Source organism: Rhododendron vialii, chromosome 3a (genome assembly GCF_030253575.1).
Source record: "Rhododendron vialii isolate Sample 1 chromosome 3a, ASM3025357v1".
NCBI lineage: Eukaryota > Viridiplantae > Streptophyta > Magnoliopsida > Ericales > Ericaceae > Rhododendron > Rhododendron vialii.
Window position 1 is genome coordinate 30,699,352 of NC_080559.1, and position 27,622 is coordinate 30,726,973.

General features: G+C 38.2%; 4 protein-coding genes across 8 annotated transcripts; 3 read left to right on the top strand and 1 right to left on the bottom strand.

Annotated features, from left to right (window-relative positions):
• The first annotated feature begins 680 nt into the window (after nucleotides 1-680).
• LOC131319856 (GCN5-related N-acetyltransferase 10, chloroplastic-like) lies at nucleotides 681-4,387 on the top strand. 2 transcript variants are annotated; one of them, XM_058350274.1, is made up of 5 exons: nucleotides 681-1,151; nucleotides 1,363-1,488; nucleotides 2,677-2,729; nucleotides 3,183-3,350; nucleotides 3,839-4,387. In XM_058350274.1, exons 1-5 carry the CDS (start codon nucleotides 708-710, stop codon nucleotides 4,065-4,067), a joined length of 1,020 nt encoding a protein of 339 aa, XP_058206257.1. In that variant the 5' UTR covers nucleotides 681-707; the 3' UTR covers nucleotides 4,068-4,387. The 2 variants fall into 2 exon arrangements, with proteins under 2 accessions (XP_058206257.1, XP_058206258.1); XM_058350275.1 differs by lacking the exon at nucleotides 1,363-1,488.
• A 5,335-nt stretch (nucleotides 4,388-9,722) lies between these two features.
• LOC131319857 (uncharacterized) lies at nucleotides 9,723-17,360 on the top strand. 3 transcript variants are annotated; one of them, XM_058350276.1, is made up of 16 exons: nucleotides 9,723-10,196; nucleotides 10,289-10,339; nucleotides 10,863-11,099; nucleotides 11,545-11,643; nucleotides 11,730-11,785; nucleotides 12,158-12,269; nucleotides 12,605-12,787; nucleotides 13,001-13,267; nucleotides 14,012-14,197; nucleotides 14,313-14,516; nucleotides 14,628-14,741; nucleotides 14,895-15,200; nucleotides 15,284-15,382; nucleotides 15,495-15,976; nucleotides 16,078-16,110; nucleotides 17,023-17,360. In XM_058350276.1, coding segments are annotated over exons 1-16 (2,559 nt in total). In that variant the 5' UTR covers nucleotides 9,723-10,067; the 3' UTR covers nucleotides 17,024-17,360. The 3 variants fall into 3 exon arrangements, with proteins under 3 accessions (XP_058206259.1, XP_058206260.1, XP_058206261.1); XM_058350277.1 differs by having other exon boundaries at nucleotides 10,869-11,099; XM_058350278.1 differs by lacking the exon at nucleotides 10,289-10,339 and having other exon boundaries at nucleotides 9,731-10,196; nucleotides 10,869-11,099.
• Nucleotides 17,361-18,773: 1,413 nt separating this feature from the next.
• Nucleotides 18,774-22,747, bottom strand: LOC131319867 (GRF1-interacting factor 2-like). The gene is made up of 4 exons (XM_058350295.1): nucleotides 22,420-22,747; nucleotides 21,040-21,116; nucleotides 19,364-19,448; nucleotides 18,774-19,288 (listed from the first exon to the last, which is right to left on the bottom strand). Exons 1-4 carry the CDS (start codon nucleotides 22,660-22,662, stop codon nucleotides 18,941-18,943), a joined length of 753 nt encoding a protein of 250 aa, XP_058206278.1. The 5' UTR covers nucleotides 22,663-22,747; the 3' UTR covers nucleotides 18,774-18,940.
• Nucleotides 22,748-23,008: 261 nt separating this feature from the next.
• Nucleotides 23,009-25,529, top strand: LOC131319863 (F-box protein CPR1-like). Of its 2 annotated transcripts, none has more exons than XM_058350286.1 (2): nucleotides 23,009-24,929; nucleotides 24,963-25,199. In XM_058350286.1, the coding sequence occupies exon 1, from the start codon at nucleotides 23,298-23,300 to the stop codon at nucleotides 24,885-24,887; it is 1,590 nt and encodes a 529-aa protein (XP_058206269.1). In that variant the 5' UTR covers nucleotides 23,009-23,297; the 3' UTR covers nucleotides 24,888-24,929; nucleotides 24,963-25,199. The 2 variants fall into 2 exon arrangements, with proteins under 2 accessions (XP_058206269.1, XP_058206270.1); XM_058350287.1 differs by lacking the exon at nucleotides 24,963-25,199 and adding an exon at nucleotides 25,229-25,529 and having other exon boundaries at nucleotides 23,212-24,827.
• The last annotated feature ends 2,093 nt before the right edge of the window (nucleotides 25,530-27,622 follow it).

Here is a 27,622-nt window from a genome sequence, read left to right on the forward strand (position 1 = left end):
GATGTTCAACCAAATAAGTGATGGAATTAGCCAAAAGTAACTTATAATGACAAATTCACACTTTTTGGTTATAAAATAAATAATTACGAGCTCTGAATTCTCCATTTTTTGGATCCAAAAGTAATTAATCTGTTTTTCCTTCAATGACTAAGAAATAAAGTACTACCGTGTCCGTACAAACAAATTTTCAATTCGAAGTATCGGTATAATGCCCCAAGAAACCACGAGGGGTTCATTGTCTTTTTGCATACTTGAAGGGTATCCGTCATTAGGAAAACATCAGGGGCTGTCACTGAAATTTGCCCAAATTGTAACTATTACTATTATCACAACTTGTTCATTTAGAACTTGGGCGCTGCTATTCGCAGCCCTCTATTTACTCCCATAACCCGTTAAAAATTTTCAATTATACTCGATAGTTAGTTACCGAAATTGAAATATATTTTCAGCGTCCAATTACCGAAATATAATATTTTTTTCAACAGATGTTTACCGAAAATGCATGTTCGGCAATTGTTTACCGAAAGTTGAACATATTTTCGACATGTAGTTACCGAAATATAATCTTGTTTTCAACAGCAATTTACCGAAATGTTATTTATGATTTTCAACAATCATTTACCGAAATTTAGTGGGCTACGGGAGTAAATAGAGGGCTGCGAATAACGGCGCCCTAGAACTTTCTCTGTCTGAGAAGAAAAGGGAAAATGGCTCATGCGAAAGCAAGTTTCCCCAGTCTTACAAGGGGAATATTGTGCAGAGAAATATCATGTGGATACAGAGTTTGCAAACATGGTGAGACTAATTTGACTGACTTTCGATTGATTAGATGGAATAATACTATAGTTCACAATGTGAGGAAGAGAGAGAACAGGAATCCAGAGAGAGAAAGAGAGCTTATGGTACAGTGCAGCACTTCTTCTTCTCCTTCTTCAACTGAGGAGATGGAGTTGGATGGCAAGATTGAGGATTTGGAAGCAAAAAATGGAGATGGAGAGGGGCAGTTTGGGGATTTGGTGAGGGAGTATGGATGGAAGGTGAGGAGAATGGTTGAGGAGCAGAGTGAGATGAGGAAGGTAGCTCAAGTTCAAGCTGAAGCCTTTCACGAACCTGTTTTTCTCTTCAATGATCTCTTCTTCCAATTCTTTGAGGTTAGTTTTCTTCTCTTTTCTTCTTCTTTTCTTGCTATTGTTCATGGGTTTCTCTTTTATTTTCTTGTTCTTCTTGTTTGTGGGTACCAAATCAGAAAGTCTACTGTCCCATAACCAAGATCAAGAAAACTTCCCATGATGCTAATTGTATGGTCCAGATTGACTTGAGTATATTCAGATGAATCTGAACTACACAATTTATTTTGTACAGAGCTTTCTTGATTCCAATTCTTATCACTGCTTGTACCCTAGGAAGCACATACAGTTCACAGATACGGCATACGGACACGACACGGATACGTGGACACAATTTCTTCTAAAATTAGTGCACGGACAGGTCAGAGTCACGTCAAATGTAAGATGTATTTGTGTATTATGGAGGTATGTTATGAATTCATATAAAAGTCGGGAAAATTATTTCTATCAAACTGAGAATAATACGGAGAAGGGTCTGCATATAAGTATACAAGAACTGTACTGCTGTGAAAATTTTCACTCTAGGCCAAGGTTAAAGGTTTATTTAATGTTCCAAGAGTGTCACCAACGTGCCATAAAATATCCACAATGTGTTTGAGCAAATAAATTGTATAATAAAAAGATTGGACAAGTGTTTAAGCATGTCCGACACGTGTCGGGAGAGTGTCGTATCGTGTCCGTGACTAATACGTGTCAGACACGGATACATGAGACCGGAAGACATGCTCTTAGACTTGTACCAAATCAGGTGGTTCTGTTCCTATTAAAGTTGTTTCCCTCATTTGCTCAGAATCTTTCTCATTTGGTTCTGTTCTCATGACATTTTCTTTGGCATTGCAAACTGACAACTGGTTCGTATCTTTCATGAATTTGAAGAACTGTAAGTTATCTCCAACTCATTTGGGAAGGAAAATCTAGAAGAGCTTGGCTTTAGAGGATTTCTCTCCATTCTTTACCAGCGGACGCAAGAATTAGATAAAAAGAAGGCCAAACACAAAATCATTTTCAGTTTAGAGGATGATTAAAAAATTATAATTGAGAGGTTCAAGTTAAGTTATCAAGATTTTAAAGCGACGAAAATTATGATTTTTGCATGAATACCAAAAAAGAGAATTATTGAAAAGTTTGTGGTGCCATGAACTCACCTGCTCCAGCTCCGTCCGCCACTGCCATTATCTGTCCTACGTACCCTTTCTAGTATGGACATTTTTGCTTCAACACGAACAAAGTACAATCCGTGGGAAAAAAATACTCTTATGTTGGCTTAAAGCCAATCGAATATTTGATTAGGTTGGCTTTAAGGAACGGTTTCCTTATTCAATGGTTGAAATCTGTGATTATATGCCAGCCCAAAGAAGCTGCTTGAAACTGTCCTTGAATTTCGACATGGGCTAGTAGGGAGCAACCTAAGGCGTTATTCTTTGTCCTGTCACCTGGGCATAATTTTTGATTCAAAATAGTTTCAATAATGCTACAGTAACGTCATGATCAAAATCATCACCATTGCAATGCCACTACTCACAATTTGGTTTCTTCTTGTATCATATAGGCAGAAGTACTTTCAGGACTTCTTTACAAACTTCAAAACTCAGCCCCAAACAGGTAAATATGAGCTCCAAAACTTGTAACAACTTCTTTCTTTCCTTTTTTCTTTTTTAAGGCTTATTTTCACTCTGATCAAAAGAGAGCAAGACGGCAGATTTTCTAAGTTACAAGTTTTCTTTGTCCTCTAGGATTTTTGTAGTCAGTCTCTATGGCACCATTTCATTCAAAATGCACAAAAAATGGTAATCACAATCCAGAGTGGTGGTTACTGGTTAAGGTTGAAAAAGCATGTTGAAAATTGTGAGAAAAGTATGAAAATAAGTAAAAATCCATTGAAAGGTGTAAAAAGCGGTCTGAAATTCTTAGGTACTTGACATTATTCCCACTTAACCCTGCCTAGTTGGTAGCCATTAGAATCTGCTATTGAAAATCGACATGCTCTTAGCAAATTCAAATTGCCCATTCAGTTAATTTTCCACATATGCTGACAGTGAGGGACATACCTAACAGGTATGCATGTTTGGTGGCTGAGTCTAACACCGATGATCTCGAGTTGGGGCAAGAGCTTGTGGGAGTCGTAGATGTAACAGCCTTGAGAGATGAAGCTGTTCTTCGGCATCTCTCTGGAGCTAAAGAATATCTTTATGTGTCTGGGATTGCCGTTTTAAACACTTTCAGGTAAGAACATTCTTTAAAGAAAATCCTTTTCCTTTCCTTGATAATCTGCAATGCAATGCAATGCAATTTAAGTTGACGTTCCCTAAGCTTTTTGATAATCTTGAAGATGTCTCTTGTGGTTTCTCAGATTATGTAAACATCTCTTGCTTTTTATGATAACAAAAAAAACTTCCTCATTAGTCAATCTTCTCCTTGTACAACATTGAATTACTTGGTACAACAACACCACCACCACCACCACCGACAAAAGGGACATTGCGTAAAGGCAGTAATAGCATGCGTGTTTATCAGTTTTGTGTTTTTAATATAGGAGTTTCGCAAATTTATCTGTCACCATGTTTAAAACACGGACTAGGTGGCCATATGAAGGACAAACCAAATTCGTATATTGTTAATTTTAGAATCTATAGGGGACTAGGGGAAGTGTAGTTGGTTGATACTGGTGTATTGAGTGTAATATTGACTATAATTCTTTCTATGACTAACAGGAGGAGAAAAGTGGCCAGTGCATTGCTAAAAGCCTGTGACATGGTTTCCATTCTTTGGGGTTTTGAATATCTTGTTCTACGGGCTTACGAAGACGATTTGGGTGCTCTCAAACTGTATGGAAATGCAGGCTACAGAATTGTCTCAGCAGATCCCCCATGGATGACTACTTGGATTGGTCGAAAACGCCGCATTCTTATGATTAAACGGCATAGTTCTTGTCCAAAATGACACTTTGAGCTATCATAGAGCTCACAGATTAATGCATATGGTGTATAGGTGCCTGATTGCTCCAAATCATGATTGTCAATCAACTCACAAATTGTTTGTTGGCACCCAAGCCTCATTGGCTATGGCTACCATCTCCTAGTCAATTGAAACGTTTAATTTTTTTAATAACCGGATATTCAGGTCAACTTATGTAAGTTTTCTACCTAATCAACGAGGAGTGTATAGCCCCTCCACTAGGCCTTTTAGGTGATCACTTTGGTCCTGTACTTCAAGGAAGCCTGAAACTTTTATGTCCTAAAACGATATGAATCATTTCAGCATCTGAAGAAGGTTGAATGTCTTGCTTCTATTCGGCAAACTTCAATTGTACTTGAGCAACTCCAATGGTTTTGGCCATTTTTCTCGAGCCAAAGCTATTTTTATAACTTGCTACAATACTACTATTTATCCAAAATTTGGCTAAATTCCTCCAATGGTGTGTCAGCTATTTTTTAGCAATCATCATTCCCACGCAATCACAACCATTGGATCATCGTTAAGTACCAAAACTCTCAAGACCTGCCGATGCGCAAAATCATTAGATTACTACACAAAATCAGTAAATTGTTGCATACAATCAAATATGGTAATCAATGATTGTTGCACAAAACTCACTATTGAACATAATAAACTTTGGTTTGGCAAAGCCCAAAGTTTACGTTATTTTTCTGCTCCTAAGAATGATGTTAGTTAAGCCTAAAATGATATGACCACCACAAGAAAGGGTGAACTTGTATTGAATTGAGTGAAGATATTTAGTGTCCCTAGGCAGTAGGCACTGCCACGCCAAGTGGAGTTGCATGCCTCCTCTTCACTACACATTTGTACGGGCGCCGCACATGAATGTGTGGTGAAGAGGAGGCCTGTGACATTCAATATTTTTTCCTAAAAGAGGGTCATCTGGTGTTACTTTCAAATGAAAAAAATAAAGGTTTTGGTTATAAGTTAGAAAATATTTTATTATCCAAACTTAAATATTTTATTTTGCTTCGCATTTAACTTTAGAAACGTTACATAAATTCTTTTGCGTGCTGCCCTGGTATATAAAATAAGCTTCGACATTGAAAATATCTCAAGTAATTGAGTTCTTCTTCGATATTGTTTCTTATTTTTTGAGTAATTTTATCTGTTTTTTTGAGTAACTTTATCTTTTGAGCGATTAATCTTTTACACTAGATACCATGATATAAGTAAGATCAACTTTTGACTGGATAGAGAGAGATAAAGACTTAAATGAAAAGTATTCACAAGTTCTTGAAGAGCTCAAGTGATAACACTTTACACCGAATTATTTTTTTCATCACATCGAACCTCACTTACTCAACCCATCAACAACATTGTTATCTCCCTCTTCGTACAAGTTGAACAACAGTACTTCATCGACTTAACCTTTTTTCTTTTGTCCTTAGCCTTTTGAACTTCTTAAATTGTCTTTATTTAATTTTTTCCCGCATTTGTTAGTCTTGAAATTTGTGAATTATTGGTTCGCTAGTTGAGATGAATCGGAAAAGTAAAATTCATATATTTTTAAAAATATCCAAGATAAAGCCCGAAAAAGGATAAAAGTAATAATTTTTTACTTTTGTCGTCGAGACGAATGAAGAATTCATAAAAATTTGACGTAAAACTAAAAAACGCAATTATTTTTTTAGATTTTGATTTTCGCGCTCCACTTTTTATTGATAGCGCTCCACTTTGTTCATGAAATTACTAGTAACTTCACGTTAAAAGTGGAACGACATCAGTAAAAATTGGAGCGCGAAAATCAATATATTTTTTTTGAATAAAAAACACAAAATGAGAAAAAAGCCAAAAAGGAGGAACGGGGCTTAATGTAGCCACATACATAATCGTTGGGCCAACTACATTCATAGCCCACTTCTTTCTGTACTGGGTTATCAAGTCAAGTTTAGGAGTAGACCCGTCTCAAAACCTTTGCTAATTCCTCATCTCCACTTCTCGTTTTCTTTCTTTCCAAATAATTCTTCCTCTTCCTCTTCCTCTTCCTCTTCTTCTTCGTTTTGTTCTCTGCAGAATTACCGAAGCAAATAGATTAATCCCCAGGCAAACAGATACTTGTGTATTTGGGTGTTCGTAAATACTAGTAGTATCTGATGATGGAAAGCCTGGCCTTAGTTTCCTCGCCCAAAATGGTACTGGGTTGCTCAACCAAACCCAAAGACATGGTCTCCGGCAGATACCCATTTGGCCTTTCCCGTCAATTTCACAACACCAGAAGAATCGGTCTCAATAGACCCACCACTTCGATTTCAGCTTTCTATCCACCTCAGTCTAATCACGGTCGAACTCCTATACGCCTCGCCAAATCCAACGGTACTCTCTCTCTACATGCACGTGTATTTATGCGTAGGGCTGATAAACGACTCAAGTTTGGGCTTGTGTTCGTTCGTTAAAAGCTGCTTCAACGTCAATTTGTTGAGAAAACAGACTAAGCTTGAACAAAATTTATTTATTTTTAGCTAGTTAAGCTTTCAAACCAAGCCCGGACAATCTACTGCGCGGCTTGTTCGGCCTATAATGTATGAAACATTCAAGCCACTCATGACTGACTCTTGTTCGACTCGATTAAAGCTCGCATGAGATTCACTTGTCTCATGCTAAGCTTGAATATGTTTTCGACTTTCAAGCTCATTAAGTTTGCAAATCAAGCTTGAACAATGTAGTGGTACTTATTTGGATGCCTTCAATTACCCTTTTATGCATCAGGTTTAGTGATTAAATGGAGATTTCTTTTTGCAGTTGCTGCGGTATTGAACTAGTCGGTAAAGAGATAGGAGTGATGCAAAGGACCGTTTGAACAATTTGACTTTGACAAGTTTACATGGTGTACATAGCAATGGTTAAATACAAGGAAAATATACTTTGGAGGGGTCACTTTGCAGAACATTTTACGGAATAAAAAACAAGTCCAGTTATTTCCTTATTGATGACTGGTAACTTTTGGCCATAATTATCAAGATCCTGTGGTAGGAGAGCATGTTTAAATTGCACCCCAGGTCATGAAAAGCACTTCATTCGGCCATTTAACTATTTATTTCGTCTGGTTTGTGCCACCTGCTACCTGATGGATGACAGATTATAAATGCAGAATTACTTATAAAAATAATAAGTGCAGAATGGTTGGCTGAAAAAAAGTGAAATAACACATAAAATTAAAGCAATAAAAAGATAGAATAAAACCGAACTTTGTGAGCTTGAGAGGTTTTTGCCAAGAGATGACTTGTGCAAAATAGTTTGGTAAATTTGGTTCAATTTTGCAGCCCTTGATTAAACGCGTTGACAAATTTGAAAAACTTTCTCAGTTTTTTCATTAGTCTAGGGCCGTAGGTGGAATTGATCCCACTAAGATATTGAGGAACATGTTTAGCCACGTGCCTTAATGAAAAGTTCTTGGGGATTCAGAAATATGAACCTAGTGGAGGTTGTGGAACACAAAGACTAGCGTTGGATTCAAGTGTTTTAGAAAGAGAAAAATTAGTTGAAACTTGAGACCTTGGAGTGCCTATTTCCATTTTTCAGCTTGTGATTGCAGGATACCTTGTGATTACAAGATATTCTTTTGCTTTTGTCATGTGAAATCAAGTTTTCCTCTTGGTTTTAATCTCGTAAAGTTTCATAAAGGTAAGATATCCGAAGATGTTTCGGAAAACTGTTTGATTCTAATATTACAATCATTGCTTAAATGTTTATTGAACAAGCTGTATTAATATCCCCAAGTAGTCTTTTTTGGGGATAATTTGACGTATTTCATGTCCTTTAACAATATTGGTAAATAAGTTAATGCGGCTTATTTTTTGTTGTTATTAAAAAAAATTGCATTTGTTAATTTTTCGTCAATTTTTTGAGGATTATTGCTTCGTCATGACGAGAGGAATTTAAAAAGTAAAAAATTACGATCGAAATCCAATTTTTTTTAAATAAAAGACGAAAAAATTGGCTTATTTTTCGTCTTTATGAAAATATAGATTTTGATCATAATTTTTTACTTTTTAGATTCCTCTCGTCATGACAAAACAATAATCCTCAAAAAATTGACAAAAAACTAACAAATGCAAAAAAAAATTGAATAAGAACAAAAAGAAGAAGCCATCTTGGCTTATTTAGCCTAAATAAGCTCACAATGAGTATCAATACATTCACTGTGTATGTCGTGTCAAATTTATAATCTTGATTGATCGGAGATGCTCCAAGATATGACACATACATATGGACTACCCTACGGTCCAAGGGCGGACCTAGAAATTCATGGCACTGGGTCAAGTTTTATATGTAGTAATTTGTTTCATAAGCTCTAATGGTGTGGTTATTAGTTTCGTTTACTTACATTGTAAATACTTGCAATATCAATTTCTATGTTGATTTTATATTTTTAAATTATTTATTTGTGAAGTATGTTAAGGGTCTCATTTGAAAAAACTAAATAACAAATATCATTTACTATAATTTTTGTTATGTTATTTTAATTTTTTCTAGAGCCGGTGACTATTAACATTGTAATGCATTTTTTTATTTTTTTAGTACACATTTCGCCACTACTAAAGTAAAATCCTTGTACCGTCTGTGATGGTTGTCCATCTTGTTCAAATAGATTTTATGCAGCTAGTCGGCCCTTGATTGCGGCCCACTTTATTACTTTGATGATGCTTGTGCTGTGATGGTGTCTGCAAGTGGGGTAAAGTTGAGGGTTGCCAATTTATAACCATCAAATACTCCCCCTTCTTATTTAACCATAGTTACGTCTTGGTTCGGATCCCATCCAGTATATTTCAGTCCAATATTGTTCATTGTGTGGATAAGATCAACTTAGGATTTGTTTTGGCGTGAGTAAAATTTTGATTTTTGAAGTGTGAGTTTGGTTGGTCGATCTATGTGGCAACAAGTTAGCCATAGATCTCAAAGGGATTTTCCTAAGTTGATCTTGTCCACACAATGGACTATACTGGACTGGTATCCAAACCCCAAAAATCCACAATAATACAATTGGGAGCACTTTGAGTGGAGCAAGGTTCAAACTCAAGACCTACTCAAAAAAAATATTAGTTCTCATAAACTGAGCTGAGCTACTCCCAAGTAAGCTATCGAAGACTTATTACTCAGAGTGCTTTTTCTGGGAAACGTTCAAATATCGATATCACAAAATATATATAACTAAGTTAATTTTGAAAAACAAATTCACGGAGCTAGGTTTTCCAACTCTGTCTATCCAAATACCTCATTATCTCTAAAAATAAAAGTTCTTCTGCCCGTAAAATTATACACTTGATATTCAGAATCAGGTACGTTACAAAACCGTCATTTTTTTATACAAGATTTGGATTTTATGTCCGTAGAAATATAACAAATAAACTTGAAGAATATATATATAAATAAAAAGGTGAAACTAATCGAAAAAATGAGGCTCCTCCAAACTCCGAAGTAGACCAAAGCCCAAGTAAGCCTGTTAAAAAAGAAAGCCCTCTGAAAATCTAACCCAAATTTTTTTTAAAGATGGGCCGTGATACCGCAGCCCATCCTCTCTGACCCGCCCAATAAACGCTTCGCACCCGACCCGAATCACCCCCCAGTAAATACTCCAGGGAATCGTCCTCCCAGGCTCCCACCCAATCCCCTCTCTCTCTCTCTCTCTTCGTGCTCTGTCGTGTCGTCAACGCTTCAGTTTTTTACCCTCCAATCCCCTTTAAAAACCCTCCAATCGCAAAACCCCCTCCGCAACCCAAATCTCCACTCCGTGAGTACTAATCCACCACCACCACTCACGCCCTTCGCTCTCCAATTCCCATTATTCTCTCTCTCCCCCGGACTTGCTCGATCCTCATCGACCTTCCGTTCTAGGGTTTTCTCCGCTCCGCTCCGCTTTTCTCGTTTCTCTTTTTTCCGAAAAAAAGCTAGGGTTCTTCTGTTGGACGGAGAAATTGGAGCGAGCGCCGAGTTTTGATTCCGATGGAGGCCGCCGCGGCAAGTGTCGCCGCCGCCGCACGCGGTGTTTCTCTCCCGATGCCGTCTTCTCAGCCTTCCCGCAAAGAGTGGCGCATTGTTTCTGAGCAATCGGTTCGGAACCTCACCAACGAGGTGTGGTTATTTACTGAACCTACTCACATTGTTTCCATTCCAATTAAAAACGTTAGGGTTTCTAAGTTTCTCGTCAATTTGATTTTTTTTAGGACTTGGAGCGTTCGAAGTTAGGGCAATCGGATGAGAGAACGATATATGAGGTAATGGATGTGTTCTGAGACTAGGGTTTTGTGCAGGGCTCATAATGAACCAAGATACTCGAGTTTGAGCTTGTGTTCTTTTCTTAAAAGATCGTTTAAGATTGGTTTGTTTGTATTTGCAATCCAAGCTTGAACATTTTTCTTAAAGCTACTAAGCTTTTAAACCAAACTTGAACAACGTACTACTCGCTTGTTTGGTTTATGATGTATAAAAAAATGCAAGCTACTCGTCCAGCTCCATCAAAACTCATTTACCAAGCTACTCGAGTTCGAGCTTGTATTCGTTAGTTAAAACCTCTTTTTAAGATTGATTTTTTATATTAGGGAACCAAGCTTGAACATTTTTTTGAAGCTCATTAAACTTTCTAGCCAAGCTCGAACAAGTTACTACTCTTGTTCGGCTCATGATGCATATAAGAAATTCAAGATGTTCGAGACGGGCTCGTGCTTGGGTCAATTAAAGCTCCCCTAGTTTTGTGGTTCGAAATCAGCGAAAATGAACTTGTTTTTCTCTTTTGTCAAGGTGCAGCAGGGAAGAGAGCCCGCTGATGTGGACTTCTGTTCGATTACCATTGACGGGAGTTCGGAAAACGATGTTCTGCAGCACCGGCTTCACAACGTCGCGAGGCAAAGAGAGGAGCTGCAACACATGGAGATGGAGCTTCGGGCGCAAATGATTGCAAGGTCGGAGATGATACAAATGCAGAACAGCTTTGATGCTCAGATTAAAGAGCAATCCAATTCCAATGTTAAGCTTCAGGTTTGTTAAAGTGAAAATTGGTGTGAGCGTGGATGTATGCAATCTTGCTGGACCATGTATACATGTGTTGTGATTGATTGGTAGTTCTTGCTATCGGGTGTGTACATTTGTTTTCCTAAGTTATCACGTGTGTCACTTATTGGGGTTGTGGAGGCTGATTAGTAGTGGATACCCTACCGTGTATTCACTGAATAAATCACAGATATTGGCAATTCGATCATGGAAACTCTAACATATGTGTTGCCTGCCTCCTGCAAGGTTATGTTGAACTCTTCTTCCCCTTTTTAATATTAAAGTGAAAATTGGTATGAGCGTGGATGTATGCAATCTTACTCATATACATGTGTCATGATTGATTGTTTCTTCTTGTGGTTTGTTATTCAATGTCAGTAAGCGTGTATATTCAGACTTTTGTTTATAAATACGGTTTTGCCTGGTTGTGAAGGAGCAACTGCATGAAATGGAACAAAAAATACGTGAAATGGAGAGGAAGATGGAAGAGAAAGATAGAGAGCTACATGCCATTAAACTGGACACTGAGGCGGTTCGTTCAGCATTTTTGTGCTATAATTGTTTCTTGTTGTGTCATTGTAGAATGTGTGATTCAGTCTTTGTTCTCTATTTTGGCAGGCATGGGCAAAGGAAGATCTCCTTAGAGAACAAAGCAAAGAGTTGCAGACCTTCCGGTGTGTGTTTGGGTCCCTAGAATGTTACTCTTGATGTAGTATGTTCAAGTGTGTTAGTGTCTTATCTCAAAGTATCTCAACTACTTGTAACTTGAATTGAAATTTACTACTCTGTATCTATAAAATTTCCCCGATACGCAATGGCCTCACATGCTGGTATTTTTACCATCTTTTCCCTCCTAGTCCAGTAAGAGAACTAAAAGTACCAGCTTTTGTGTTGACTATCCTTTAATCATCAAAAAAAGGAACGAAAAATTTATCTGCATCCACTCCTGTCATAAACCTGCAATCAGCAATTTCTCCCTGTTGTTCTGCTGTCCTGTCTTCCTGGATGTAATGTAATGTGAGACGTTTGTGATAACTTTTTGGCAGGAGAGAGCGTGATAACTCAGAAGCTGAAAAAGCGCAACATGTTAAACAGATTCATGACTTTCAAGAACATATTCAGGAGAAAGAGAGGCAGTTCCTCGAGTTGCAGGAACAGGTTTGTTGAGTTGCATGTTCGACTGCACTTGTTAAGTGATGGTAAATAGAAGTTGTGTTTTCTGCCTTGGTAGCAGTGAAGACTTTTGTTGTGTTTCTGGAATTTAACTTGGGTTTTATGAGAAGAACGAGTGTCATTTGGAGCAAAGTTCACAAACATGCATGCTTGGAGTTTTGCTTTTGATGCTGAGACTTCTCTCTCTCTCTCTCTCTCTCTCTCTCTGTGTGTGTGTGTGTGTGTTGGGACCTGGTTAGTGGTTAATTTGTTTGTTTGCTCATTGGATGTTCAATGCAACTTTGGGTAGTGGATTGGCTAAAAGTAGCTTTATCTTTCAGCATAGGGTTGCTCAGGAAACCATCCTTTACAGAGATGAACAGCTGAGGGAGGCTCAAGGGTGGATTGCACGTCTCCAGGAGATGGATGCGTTGCAATCAACTACTAATGTCTACTCACTACAAGCTGAATTGCGAGAGCGAACAGAACAATATCACCAGCTTTGGATTGGTTGCCAAAGACAGGTTGGTGACTGTGGATATCAATTCATGAACTGACTTGTGCATTACTTTGCAACCTCAATGTCATTGGGTGGAAGATAGATTATCTGCCATTCATGGCCATCTATCTCTGTTTGGCAGTTAATTTGCTGCTTAACCTCAGTTATTGTTGTGTCTGAGTCAATTTGTTAGTTCATCAGCCGTACTGATTGTATTTCTGTGGGTTATCTATGTTAGTTTGCGGAAATGGAGAGGCTTCATGCTCATACAATACAGCAACTCCAGCTTGAACTGGCAGATGCAAGAGAGAGGAGTGGAACTTACCCTGACGAAACACATACATCCCAAACAAACTCTAAGGATTCTTCTCAGTTTGGACAGAACAATGGAAACCAACTTGATGTCAACGGAAGTATCATGCCAAGTACAAATTCTGGGGGTCTTCCAACTGGAAACTCTGAAAATGTTTCATCCTTTGTCTCAACTGGCAATGCTTCAACTGAGGTAGAATGTGTTCTGTTGTTTATTTATTCTTCCTCACCTTCTCTCTCTTGAACTTACTTGCAAGTACCAAATTGTAGAGTGCTTTTCTAGCAAACAATCCGTTTTTGACGAATATTAGTATATTTGTTTGAAGATGGATGACAAAGGACCATCCTTTTGTCAGTATTCATTTGGTTCATGGTTTGACGATGTTTCTGAAGTGTGTGGAATTTGGTGATCCACATGCAACACTTGCGTTGTGGTTCGTACTTGTGGCTAACGTTTCCAGGATTGTTCATTATTTTTGGCCCTTTTTCTTAATTTAGCACCAATTAAGGACACCTTAAGAGAGAACTAGATGGTTTGGTAATGTACAACGACAAAAAAGAGTGATACCACTAGGTCCACTACTATAATTCGTGCTAGTGGGAGGGGAAGACCTAAATTGACATGAGATTCTAAGCTTGTTAAATTTAAGTGAACATATATCGGGGAAGGCCATAAGCCAATCGTGGGATTCATTCCACCAGGTGATTGGGACATATGAAACATGATTCATGTAGCGGATCAATTGATTGCAACAGAAGTGTGAGGTTGGTTTGTTTGGTTTGTCTTTTCTTCTTTGGATCTCTCCTCTGCTTGCTCCATTATTTAATTGTGTATGGGCAGCCTTTATTCCTAGCAAAGCTGTGGTTGCCTGCAGACGAACAGTAAAATCTAATTTCTGTACATTCTTGTTATAATTTAGCCACTTTGCATTACTAGGCCAACCATGTTCATGGTGTTGCAATTTCTCCAACATCCCTGCTTGGAATGCCTACCTACCTTCCCCCTGGACAGGTGACTGCTCTGCATCCATTTGTAATGCATCAACAAGGAGTTCCCCACTCTGTGCCATCACATGTTGGCCATTTTCACTCGGTACCCCTTCAACATTGGCAGAACCAACAGGTACAAGAAAATGGATTCATTTTTTTTGTTGTCACATCTTTCACATAACTCACCGAATTGTCCTATTAAGTACTCTCTCTCTCTCTCTCTCTCTCTCTCTCTCTCTCTCTCTCAGGCTTCACCAGATGGTTCACAGGTGCCAACTCCGAACCAGTATCCTCCTTCCCAAACTGATCAGAGCTTGTTGAGACCAGATACTAATTATGACTATGAAGTTTCTGCAAATGGGCAAGCTATTCATTCAGAGTATTTGGATATTCATTCCAGCCAGGGAATGGAGCCTGATACAGTGATCAGACCGACAGCTGAGGAAGGACAGGTTATGTCACCGAAACATTATCCCTCAAGATGATGCTTTATGCAATAATTACTTCGTATGCCTTTTCCCATTTTTTATGCACTGAAAGTTGGTTTTCTGGTTTTTGAGCAGGTCGATAAAAGTTACCTGGTAGCCCCGCAACCCCAACAAAGCTTGCAACATATTTCTTCCCAGTTCCATGATGCTTTAAGATTAGACACTCTTTCACAAAATAGTGAAACTAAGGTTTGTCTTTTGGGTATTGATTTAAGGGTCACTGAGTTACATCTTTGTCTGTGCTCAGGTTTTGTTTACTTATGATAATCGTCTATTTGCTTGACTTAAATTGCCAGAAAAATTGACAAATGCTAAGCTAGTCTTGAATTTAAACTGGCACAGGAGAAGAGCATTACCACTTCCACTAATCATGGACTTGAGGGTCAAGGGTTCACTACAGAACAAGAAAGCTCTGCCAACACACCATTGTCTGAAACTTCAATCAATCATGTGGATTTAAGCGAAGCGACAATGAATAATCCCACTGGTGGCTTTTTATCTGAAGCATTTGTCTCATCTGGACCGAAAAATATACCTACAATTGGTACGACATCGGAGATTGTTCTTCTTGACGAAAGATCGTTGTTGGCTTGCGTTGTTCGAACAATACCACCTGGATCCGGTGGTAGAATTAGGATTAGCTCTACGGTGGGTGTACATTAATTCTACCATACTGTATTTTTTATGGCACGTTTGGTTTCGCTGATGATTTTTATCTGTTTCAATTACAGCTTCCAAATAGGCTTGGCAAAATGCTTGCACCTCTTCATTGGCATGATTACAAGAGAAAGTATGGAAAACTTGATGACTTTGTGGCTGGTCATCCTGAAGTAAGTTCTATTACTCATCATGCTTTCTTTTGTTAAGCTACTCTTTTATTTTTTGTGGGGGGTTTATCACAAATGCAAATTGCTATCCGAGAATCTCATTGTTGTATTTCAGTTGTTCTTAATTGAAGGGGACTTCATACAACTTAGAGAGGGTGCACAAGAAATCATAGCCGCGACAGCAGCTGTTGCCAAAATTGCAGCAGCAGCTAAAACTGTATCTCCTCCTTACGCCTCACTGTTGCCATCTGTTGCTGTTACTCCCATGGCACAATCTCATCGACCGAAGAGGGTCCCATCTATCGATTCCAACTCTGTGAGGTCTGCCGCTGACAATCCTTTGCAGCTCTCAGTTCCCAATCAACATTCCAACGGTGTTAGTCTAAATGCTGGAAGTATCTCAAATGTTAGAATTTTGAGCAAACCAAAAGATCAGCTGGACTTGAATGGCAATGAAAGTAGGCTTGGCCAGTCATCTATGCTTATGGCAGTTGGAAACGGAGCAAATCATGATAGGTCAGGTTTGGGCAGTTCTGTGAGCAAGGGATCATCTCATGCTAGACCTAGTGCTAACCTTGTTGGGAAGCAGCAGGGAAGGTATTGATCCTAGTTCTTAAAAAGCTGCTGTGCGGTCATTGTATGTTCGTCAAGTTATTTGCCATAACATCTGATGATTTTTTTTTGGTTGTATGCAACAGGGCTACTGCGGTAGCATCAAACTCAAGAAGATAGTAAGTTCCCTTGATGTTGATGTTGATTACGTAATGAATGTGTTGTATGGAAATATTTCAGCCTTTGGCAGTTCATTTGTATTGATGTATTTGTTCTCTTTCCTATAAAATTGTGTTCTAAAGCTGATAAATGAGCCAAGCTACTCTTGTTCAGCTCGTTAACGAGCTTATTTGAGATTGGTTTGTTAGCTAACCAAACCAAGCTTGTACATTTTTTTTTTTAAAGTTTGTTAATCTTTCAAATCAAGCTTGGACAATCCACTGCTCAGCTTGTTCAGCTCGTTTAACGAGCTTATTTGAGATTGGTTTGTTAGCTAACCAAACCAACCTTGTACATTTTTTTTTTAAGTTTGTTAATCTTTCAAATCAAGCTTGGACAATCCACTGCTCAGCTTGTTCATCTGGTTGATCAGCCCTACTTCCTCTTCTCCCTTTGTGATTGACTAGTCCTTGGAAAGCCCGTAATAATGGGAGCTAGAATGCCTAACGATGCCTAATTTTTATCTATGACAAGTACTTACCACCATCCTTTCAAGGACTAGTTATCTGTTGGATTGTTTTATGCCATTAATGAATTTGTGATCACATGCTCAGTGTAGTAACAAGTGAATAGTATTGAAGAACTTAATTCATGGTTCTCTAGGGCATCCTAGGAAAAAGATAACAAAGAGATCTTTGTTCGACACAGTCTTGGCTATTATGTAACGAATTTTGGTCGACATTGTATAGTATTTGAGTCCCCTTTCTACATCGTCGTACTCTTGCAATGCTGCTGCATAGTACAAAGCTATGCATTAAAGCATTCATGGAGTACTTGTTTGTTTTTGGGATTAGCATTTTTTGTGTTCCATGTCTACTTTCTTTGTCCTTTCTTTTAGTGGTTGTAATTCTTTCACTTGTTTGGTTTGGCAGGATACAATTTGGACATCGGCATCTTTGGTTGAATGAATGTGCACCAATGTGCCAGATGAAGGGGACTATGACAGGATGTGAGGGAGAATCCCTTGACTATAAAAGTGATTCAAAGTCTTTTTCGCTCACTTTTGATTATAATCTTCATAGTTGCCCCCCTCCCCTTCTCCCCTCCTTTTGTTTCCCGCTGGGGACTGTTTATTCCTGCACGAGTTGGTACACTCCGAACATTACATCCAAACGACTGCCCGCTGTGACATTCATGTGCACAATTGCATCTGGCAGCTGCCTTATGTTTTCAGATTCCTAATTATTGGGCAGCAGTGATTTTTCCTGAATTGGCTGAACTTTTCCTTTCTTTTATTAAATACTTATCATTCTTGTTAGTGAGCCATTGCAATGCAGCTACGCTGTTGCAAGGTTATTTTGTATTTTCCTTGAATTGAGTAGTGTTCTCATGTCAATTCCTCACGAACCTGTCAAATTATATGGCACAAAGTTGGTAACTTGCTGAAAGGTAGTGCAAGGTCCAGCTAACCTGTCACTGGAGGTTATCTTTGATCTTTTGGTTGGGCGGCCTTATGGTTAGGGCAACTAGCTTGAGCCCGAGTCATGTATAATGTGATGCTTTGAATGGTCGCATATTGCTCTTTCAAAGGGTGGCGATTGTGTCCGTCTGTATAATTGGCAACCTGATTCCTTATCTGTTACCCGAGTTGCTAAACTTTGATTTTGCGTACAAGTAAACATCTGCTATTGATAATTAGTCGATGTAGTTATTTGTGCTTTTTTCTGTGAGCATAGCTGGAGATTTGGAAAATTTCAGCTTTCCATGAAGGATAGATTGGTATTCGACTTTGAGATCTGATTGTCTTTTAGGATTGAAGGCCATGGTCTCCTAAAGAGAGTACTCCAACTGTTAACAGTAACCTTTGTTGTGGGAGATCAAAGGGTTGGCTCAGTGGACTATGCCTGGGACTTAGGAGTTTACATCCTCTTAAGATTTTGCATTTGAAACCTATCAGGTGCTATCAATTTCTCTGGGACGAAGTCCATATGTAGTTTAACTCTCGCTTTAATTGAGCTCTCTGCAAGAGAGCGGTGGGATTGGGTCCCTTGGATTAGTCAAGGTGTGCGTAAGTTGGCCCAGATACCTGGGGGAAAAACTTGTGGTGTGGGGGAAATGCAGATGTAGATCACGAGGCACAACTCTTCCATTCCAACTGATCAAGATTGAACTTTCCTTTCTAGTGCCACAGAAAGAAAACGAGACCAATTGAAACCATGATATAATATATAGGATAACTGGCTTTTTTTTAACAGTTTTTCTCACGTTCTTCTGGGGACATGACGGTCAACTTCTTCTAACTTAAACCTTGGCAACTGGTAATAAAAAGGTTCAAAAACCTTGGCAAGTCTATGCTTCAAACCTTTGGCCAATGTTACAAAGGGATTTACTCTCTTAAGGTCTCATGTTTGAAACTTTATTTGGTGCTATCAACTTTTTTGAGACTAGTCCATATAGAGCTTTGGCTTTAAATGGGGTTTTGCTAGTGGTTGTTGGGATTGGTCTTCCACGATTAGTTGAGGTTCGAATAATCTAGTCCGAACACCTCTTTATTAAAAACAAAGAAAAACCTTTGGCCAACATGCCACTGTCATGGACTCCGTCCATCACCATATTTTGTAATTGAATCCAAACAATACTATTTTCTTATCTTCTACTAACCGAAACTGCTCTCACAAGGATATGAACCAAAATATTAATTTTGTAACTGAATCCAACGAATTCGAATGGTACTGCTTATCTCTAGTAACAGAAACTGCAATGCTTCTAAGGATGCTTGGAGAGTTTCCAAAATCTACGAGTCTATAATACCCTAGGAGACAAACCTATTGACAGTATACTATATACATCTTAGAGATGCGAATCCCTTTCCCCAATGAGACGTCCAGAAGCAGAGTTCCCTCCTTGACTTCCACCAGAACCAGTCTCAAAGAAATCTTGCCTGCTTCCGCTTCGCGTGTCTCCCAAAAATCCTGAATTTCCAATTCCAAGTTGCATGGCTTGCTGCATGCTAGTGTTTGCTCCGGGTATCATGCCCATGTGGTGGTGTTGGAGGAACTGATGATGTTGATCTTGAGACTGAAGGGCATCAAGCTGGAAAGGAAAGTTTGGAGTCAAAGCACTCGGTTGTTGCTGAGCCATTTCTGGCTGAGGTTGTTGGATGTGATGCTCTTGTTGCACAACAGATTGCAGGGGAGTCTGCAGTTTTTTTAGATGTGAGACAGAAGCCGTAATGGTCCTGTATGTGAAACTTCACTTAATAAGTCAACCCACCTGAGAAGTCATTGTTGGTGCTTGAGGTTGGGCATCCGCAATTGCCGCTAAGAAGATTAAGTTCTGCTGAAGCTGAGCTTGATACCTGAATCATTTAAATTGTTGTCAGGTTGTGGCGACCCAACAAATACAAGAAAGTTTAAAGCTATTGAGATAAAAATAGTGTGAGGACGTTCCGTTTCCCTTTAGATTCCCACAAAAGTTCTCAAAAACACCTATACCTCTTTGCAAACAATCTGCTCTGACAGTTTTGTGTCCAACCAAGTCGAAACCTGATTGAATCTATGGTGATAACTAAAAAGATTACGTGTCCTCTTCAACTGTGAAGAAAATACTTTAGATCAAACTTGGTGAACATAGCACTGACATAAGATGTTACGGATATACAAAATTTCAGTATATTTTTAGCATCCTGAAGGAGACAGAATACAGTCTCCCCATCCTATAGGTTGAATCAATAACTCAGAAATAAATTCATTTTGGAATTCAGCTAGTAATACAGAGAAATGAACTGCCAGAGTTGATTATTTGGATATTGAAAACCTACCTCAACCTACCAGATAATTGTCCACATTAAAATTAGTCATTCTTGGCAATCTCTAAACTTTGTCCGTAGGAACCTGAAATCTTATCGACTTTTTTGAATTCGATGAAGACCACAAGAACTTCATTCGTCATTACACAAATACTAATAATTTTATCTAACCTTGACCTTCTAGTTTGGTTACCCCTCCTCATCTAAATATCCCAAGCTCTAATCAAGTTGTAATCTTTCTGTATCTTCATCGGCAATCCTTAAAATTTTCCAATTTCTGCAGTAAGTAGTCTTTGATGTGTAGATCAAACACCAAGGCCAAGTTCAGTCCAACAAATCATTAGAAAGTTAAAAAATTCACTGTCGCAGTGCACCCCTAAAGTTCTATTTCCAGGAGAAACCCAGACACACACTTGATGCGGATAGAAACATGAGGGAAAAAAAAACTGAGCACTATTCATCACCAGAAATCTTATAGTTGATGCTTCCATTATGCACTATTCCTACTCATTATCCTCCACAGTCCATAGTGAATCAGTTGCTACACAAAGCATAGTGGGCTATGTCGCACAGTTTCATTACCATAAGAAGTCCCATACATTACTGTCTTTCCTGTCTTAGTAATTGACTTAAAATCAACACATGCCTAAACTAAGCTTTGATAAATTTTTGGCCCAGTTTCCTTTCAGCAGAGTGATTCCTCTTCACATTTTCTTCTATGGGCTGTCTTCTTTGGTTTGTATCAGACGCAATGATCCACACAAACATGAAAAAAGGCTAGATAAGTATGTAATGCCGAATTTACTAGGTACCCCCCAGACTTCTAATGCGTCATCCAAAACTATGAATACCAACGCATTATTAAAATGCAAAATCATGATTTTTTTCCCCCCTTGAAGTTAGACATGTAGAATGCTATGGGTAAACCATGCGAAAACAGCCGGCATTGCACCCCCTTCCAAGAAATAAATAATAGGAGTAGAGACGACAGCATTTGCATTGCACTCAAAAGTCATGAATGGTTACCGTGATGGTAAAGAACGAGAGAATTAGCTATAAAAAATATCAGCTGCAAAGAACATTAGGAATAATAAAGTGAAAACATGCATGATGCACCTAGCATTTGAAATTTTTCACTTACTGGGCGCTCTCGGCAGTTCTTCCAAGGTTATTATTCTCCATTATTGCGCAAATCAACCTTTTGTTCTCATCCAAATACTGCATCAAGAAAAATTCATATCCTTAAGCACCTTTATCAGAAGAATTTATGGCCACATACAGAGCATTCCCTATTTATCTAGTCTACCATGAATCAGAATCATTAATTTCCCATTCTTTTGAACAAAACCAAGTGAACTTCCACTGAAACCACGCACATTCATGGCTGGTTCACAACCAATGTCTAGAATTCTTACGGCCATACATGCAGTCTAATTTATTAAAAATATTAAATGCATCCAGGACTACTATACGTATATAAACATTTATACATATACATAACCCCAAGGGGTTGGCCCGGTGGTTTTGGCCTGGAACTTAGGGTGCATTTGGTTGGATGGAATGGAATGTAAATAGGAATAAAATTAAGAATGGAATAGAATTGGAGGAATTGAGAATGGAATAATCATTCCCATTCTCATGTTTGGTTGTGCTTAGGAATAGTCATTCTCATCTTCAGTGGGATAGTGTGGCAATAGCAAGTTTTTTGAGTGGCAATAGTAATTTTTGAGGTGGCAATAGTATTTTTTGGAGTGGCAATAGCATTTTTTGGAGTGGCAATAGTAATTTTTGGTGTGACAATAGTGAATGTTGGAGTGGCACTAGTAATTTTGGTGTGACAAATAAATGGAATAACAATTCCTTAATTTTTTTGAATGGAATGACAATTCCTTTACCAAGGTGAATAATGATTTCATTTGGAATCATCATTCCATTATTCAATGGTGAACCAAACATTGGAATAAGTAAGTCATTCGAATGACTATTCCATTCCAACCTTGATTCCATCCAACCAAACATACCCTTAGGATTTTCTCCCTCCTAAGTTTTAGATTCGATTCCCCTTACTAGCAACTCTTGGGGCAACCTCACTCCATGTGTAATCTTATATTCGATTCCCCTTACTAGCAACTCTTGGGGCAACCTCACCCCATGTGTAAGCGTGTGAAACGACTATAGGAGGGGCAATAAGGAATAGTTTGAGGTGCGCGCAAGTTTGTCCGGAACACCCTGCATTACCCAAAATAATAATAATAATAATAATAATAATAATAATAATAATAATATATATATATATAGAGACACACACACACACATATACACACATGTATGTACAAAATCAAATAGGTTATGATCCTATGATAACGTCATTTCTGTAACATATAAAGTGCGATTCTATGATTAGAGAGAGCTTTCTTGGAAAATGGAGGGATAGGGTTCAAGGGAGTTTTTCCGATTGGGCATACGAAAACAAGATCAATTGACGTAGTACATTGTTATGATATTCGCGTAAGAAGCGAACCTTTTGGATTTCTTCGGTTGTCATGGTATTCGGAGTCGAAGGGCCTGCAGTTTTCGTCGGTTGCTGCATTTTCTCGAATACTTTCGTCTTCGAAGATATGAACCCAACTTTAAACCCTAGATTTCTTTGGAGAGAGAGAGAGAGAGAGAGAGAGAGAGGGGGGAGGGGAAGTGGTGCGACGACAGTTGTTGATATGTACTGAGGGAGGGAGGGAAAACCGTGAGCCAAAGGCGGCAATGGCATTTGATGGGTTTCAAGGCATAAGTAAAACGACAGCGTAAAGCCAAAAAATGGAGATTGTAAAATACGGGTACTTTAATTAGAAAGAAAATTGTGTTGGAAAATAAAAATGAGAAATATGAAGTGAATTTTTTTAAATATTTTTATGCGTTTGATTAAATGAAAAACTTGTAAGAATTTTGTAAAAAATATTTTTTTCTTACTACCTTATCTTGAATATACAGTATAGTATACGACTGGTGATCATAATAAGAAATAAAAATTTATATTCGTAACGAGGATTCTCTTGTCATAACAGATTAAAAATTTTCACACGAGATTATGATAAGAACGAACATGTATATTTTTTTTTATTCAAATATTTTAAAAAATAACCACTTTTAAAAATAAAATAAGTCAACTAAAAATAATGAAATTATCTTTTTAGGCGAAGATATCCGATGTCCCTGATTAACGTATGGTATAGATTTGATTTGTGTTCAATCTTATTCTATGTTCAACCTTGTTTTAGGGGCATCTATTAATTTCTAATAACCCTCACAACAATTTGAAAACGATTTTTTTTTTCATCCAATTTTGAAAACGATTAAGAAAACAAAAGAAAAAGAAAACCTCGTAGTTTCTCTTCCGCATTACCGATGGAATCGCCGCGGCGGAGTTACGCCGAGGTATTGACGTCGGCATGGCCCAGCAGTCACCGGTTGCAAATGGACATTCCAGAAGAAATCGTCGTCGAAATCCTCTCCCGTCTACCGATCAAATCTCTATTGCGATTCAGGTCCGTTTCCCAGGCATGGCGATCTGCCGTCTCCGATCCTAAATTCACTCTTTCTTCCCCAAACTACCGCCAAATAGCCAGTAGATCTAGCGATGACACCCTGCACTCCATCAATCGCCGCGAAGCTTCGTCACGCGATCTCATTCTCAAACCAATGATTAGCAACAACAAGAACTTTAATAACATTAATATCTTAGGTTCATGCAACGGCTTGTTGCTTGTAAGCCAGCGCGCGGATTTGTATCTGTGGAACCCATCAACAGGGGAATGCACCAAAATGCTCTCGCTTGTGGCGGACGGGTCAGAGGACTATCATGTTATTGCCAGCTCTGGACTGTGCTATGACTCGTTGATGGATGATTACAAGGCCGTAATGGTGAATGGTGGATTGGCCACAATAGTTAGTTTTAAAAGGAGAAATTGGACTACCAAGATTTGTTTATCTCACGGCGACGATGGAGAGGTTTGGAATTCCGGGCCTCTAGTGAATGGCAAGTTGCACTGGATGATCGCTCACTATGGAGAGGGTAATATGGACTTTCCGACAAACTGGATTGTTTGTTTTGATCCGCTTACTGATGAATTTGTAGAACTGCCGATGCCACCTAACAATGGGGAAAGGAATATGATTGTAATGGGGTTGGGAGTTTTGGATGGATGTCTTTGTATGACACGTTGTGTCTGTGAAAGTGGTGATGGAGTTGAACCTATCTTTTTCGAGGTGTTAGTCATGGAGGAATATTGTGTGGAGGAGCCATGGACTAGTGCTTTCATCATGTCCAAAAATTTTATAAGAGTACCGAGCCCGAATTGGGACTATAGGCTTGATTTATACGGGACGTTGGTTCCCTTTTGCTTTACAACGAGTGGTGAAGTTCTGATTATGGTTAATCGGGAATTGTTGTTGTACAATCCCAATGAGATGTCTCAACGGAGGATTTGTATCCCAAGAAATCATTTTCCAGTTTGGGGTCTTGGTGACGTTTCATACGCTGAGAGTTTGTCTTCACCTGCTACCTATGCCCAGAAAGAAGATTGGATAGTGGAAGGGTTTGATGCCTTGAATTTGGTCGAGCACATTTGGTGTTGTGACAGTTTGCGTTCTTATGGAGATTGGGATTCTTATAATTTCATCGATGAGGAAGATGAGGAAGATGACGAAGGCTCCATTGAGGAAGAGAACAATAGGGTGTGGAAAGGTTTCTGGAAAAAGGATGAAAACCAGGAAAAGTTCTGTAGAAAACAAAAGGCCCGACTTCACTACTTGTCAGCAAAACAGAAAGAACAAGAAGTCAAGCATAGAACCATAACTAAAAGCAAAATCAGAACAACAAATAACCAGAAAAAGAAGCAGAGAAACAATCTGGAGGCGCTAGATTTGCATAAACAGGTATTCTCTGTCCTTCCTTTTTCCTTTCTGGTGCATAATGTTTGGACATTCAGAGTTTAGCTAAAGGACTGTTAAGTTGGTTGAGTCTTCAGTTCCTTTTAGGTTGCTTCTATCTGATGCCATTCAAAAAAAAAGGTTGCTTCAATCTGATGGTATTGTATGCTTGACGTGTTAGCAAAGAAGACAATCATTGTGCCAATAATTTACTTGATTTTTTTTTTTTTTTGGCATTTGTAGGCATTGAATTATATGCAATACTTCACAAAAGATTCCTTGTTTGCTATAACACATCTCGTGGAGCACTTGAATTGTACTGAATATGTAAAGTCCGAATCTAGGGATATCGATAGATGGAAATACTCTGAGATGGTCTTTTTAACTTCTGTATTTCATTATGGCAGGTGCTTGATTTCTTTGTGAAGTAGACTATTTCTAGTTTTTGGATTCGTTCTCACTGCAACATGCTGGGATCGGGCAGTTAAACCGTCACATTGTAAGTTTCCTTCGGAGGCAATCAATAAGAGAAGCGATTGGATTGGAATGTGAGAGAAGGAAGAGATGATACCTGTTGAAAGTAGAAAATCTAATTTATCTTCCGTTTCCTCACTTCTCATTATTTCAAATTGTCTTATAGGCTTCTTCACTGTTTTGTGATTTTCTAAAACATATGGTCTTTCAATAACATATGGTCTTTCAATTTTATTGCATTCACCTGGAAACAAAGTGAAGGAACAAATCTTAGGGATCATTTTGGATTCAAGCAATAAAAAGGGATGAATTCCAGCCTCCGTTCGACCTCCAACTTTTGCCAGTTATGCATTTTGATAGGTCCTAGTTCAAACTTCAAACACAATGATGTTCTTCAACTATTGAGATGTTCCTGTTGTGTACACTATTTCAGTTCAAATCTCCCATTGACGCCGTCCACATTGACTTATTTGTTTCTGCTAAGGTACTCTTCATTCTTCTCCATTTGTGATATTGATGAATGGATGGTTGAGATGTGTGCTCTTATGTGTTGACGAATGGATGTGCTCTAACCCCTATGTTCCAAAAAAGGAGGACAAAATCGGAGAACCATATCACTCCTTTCTTCAGTGATTTATCTCATGAGAGCATCTTTTTTGTTTCATGCCATATCGACGAGGGTAGATCCTTTTACAATTGTCTCAGGTAACTAAACTATATTATAAGGGGGAAACTTAGCTTTCATTTTGATTTATAGATTTCAAACGATTAGGTTGTGTGGAGTTCAAAAAAGAATGTGGAAGATGAGCAAAATACTAGTCCTTTTTTGTTGGAACTCTAGCAGCAGAGGATGACGGAGACAGTTGGTATCAATCTCTCTCCCCTTTTCCGTTTGATTTTTGATTTTTGTCCTGTCACAATTTTCGTTAATAAAAGCACTGATTCTGCCTGAAAGGAGACGTTGCCCAAGTTGCTAAATTATATCTTGTACGACGGTTTTGTAACCGTGGATGAGACGACTTGCATTGTGGTGAAGGTATTTTGAAGAACTTTCCTGCAGTATGGTTGTTCCCCCCTGCAATATGGGCTATTTTTCTGTGGTAGGAATTGAGCGCATCCTTGGAGATTCCATTTTCCATGCTGAATAACTATACAAGTACATTTGTTACGGACGGTATAAGTTTTTGACGCAAGTGGTAACTTTACATAGTACCAAAACTTGGGTTCGGAGAAGCCTTGGGTTTCAAGTAGACTCAATGGTTGTAACTTTCTGAAACTCTAGGTCTTTCATAGCCCATCAGAGCAACTCTCAGGTGTTACGTTGCCCTTCTGATCTTATGCATGTGTCTGGTTTTTTTTTTTTTTTGTCAATTTTTATGTTTCAAACGACCAAGTCAGAGCACAATATCACTCCTTTCATTGGTTTAATCTCGATGCCCAACATGATTGGTACCATCGTACGCAACCTCAACATGAGAGTATGACACCGCTTCGCGCCTTCGTACGATCGACTCCTCGCCGCTACATGACCTTTTTTGACCTCTTTGGTTAGTACCTCTATTTCTTCTCGGTAGAATTCTCCCTCCCTCTTGCATGCCAAAGCTCACTTGGATTTTTTTAAGTTACGGAGGCAAACCTTGCAAAAAATCTGTTTTTTTTTGTATGTTATCTTAAATTTATTTGCTAAAATCAAATAAATCAATTCGGTATTTTTATTTTATCGTAAATTTATTTTCTAAACCAAAATGAAGTGATAAAATATTGCAGAGCCAAGGATCCGATATCAACACTCATTTGAGGGGCAATTCTATTTATATAAGAAATATCGCTAGTCTGAAATTTTCTTTTGGAAATGTCTTATTAGAGAATATTCCTCTAATCTTGAATGTAGTTTGCTTCTTGTAATTTTCTCCAGTTACTTTTATGTTTCTTTCAAAGTAAATAAGCAATACAATTTGAATAAGTAAAGATTACCAAAGGAGTCAATATTTTCCTTATATGGAAATTTATAATTGTTTTAAGGGCAAGTATTAATTGCCTAAATTTATTTATTTTTTCCTTTAATAAAGACAGTCGGTTATCTTAATAAGAAGATATGCAAGACAAAAAACCAGCTGGTTCAAAATTTTCTGATTTTTTTTTTTTTATTATTGATGGTAATCTTTTACTACTTTTTCGATACATCTCTTTAAGACAAATGATTAATGCTAGAAAAGTGTGTTTTTTTAACTTGTAAATTGTATTTTTTTTTTCAGTCGTAAATTGTATTCTCTGTCTCTTCTAAAGCATCTATTACAATTCTACGTGTCATTTTCAATGACTTATGT

Coding starts and splice junctions, on each gene's coding strand:
- LOC131319857 (XM_058350276.1), top strand. CDS start 10,068: ATGGAGGCCGCCGCGGCAAGTGTCGCCGCCGCCGCACGCGGTGTTTCT. Junction 13,268..14,011: donor CTGGCAATGCTTCAACTGAG/GTAGAATGTGTT, acceptor TTGCATTACTAG/GCCAACCATGTTCATGGTGT. Junction 15,201..15,283: donor GAATTAGGATTAGCTCTACG/GTGGGTGTACAT, acceptor TTTCAATTACAG/CTTCCAAATAGGCTTGGCAA.
- LOC131319867 (XM_058350295.1), bottom strand. CDS start 22,662: ATGCCATTGCCGCCTTTGGCTCACGGTTTTCCCTCCCTCCCTCAGTAC. Junction 21,117..22,419: donor CAACCGAAGAAATCCAAAAG/GTTCGCTTCTTA, acceptor TTCTTGATGCAG/TATTTGGATGAGAACAAAAG. Junction 19,449..21,039: donor AGAACTGCCGAGAGCGCCCA/GTAAGTGAAAAA, acceptor TAAATGATTCAG/GTATCAAGCTCAGCTTCAGC.
- LOC131319856 (XM_058350274.1), top strand. CDS start 708: ATGGCTCATGCGAAAGCAAGTTTCCCCAGTCTTACAAGGGGAATATTG. Junction 1,152..1,362: donor TCTTCTTCCAATTCTTTGAG/GTTAGTTTTCTT, acceptor TATTTTGTACAG/AGCTTTCTTGATTCCAATTC. Junction 3,351..3,838: donor GCCGTTTTAAACACTTTCAG/GTAAGAACATTC, acceptor TATGACTAACAG/GAGGAGAAAAGTGGCCAGTG.
- LOC131319863 (XM_058350286.1), top strand. CDS start 23,298: ATGGAATCGCCGCGGCGGAGTTACGCCGAGGTATTGACGTCGGCATGG.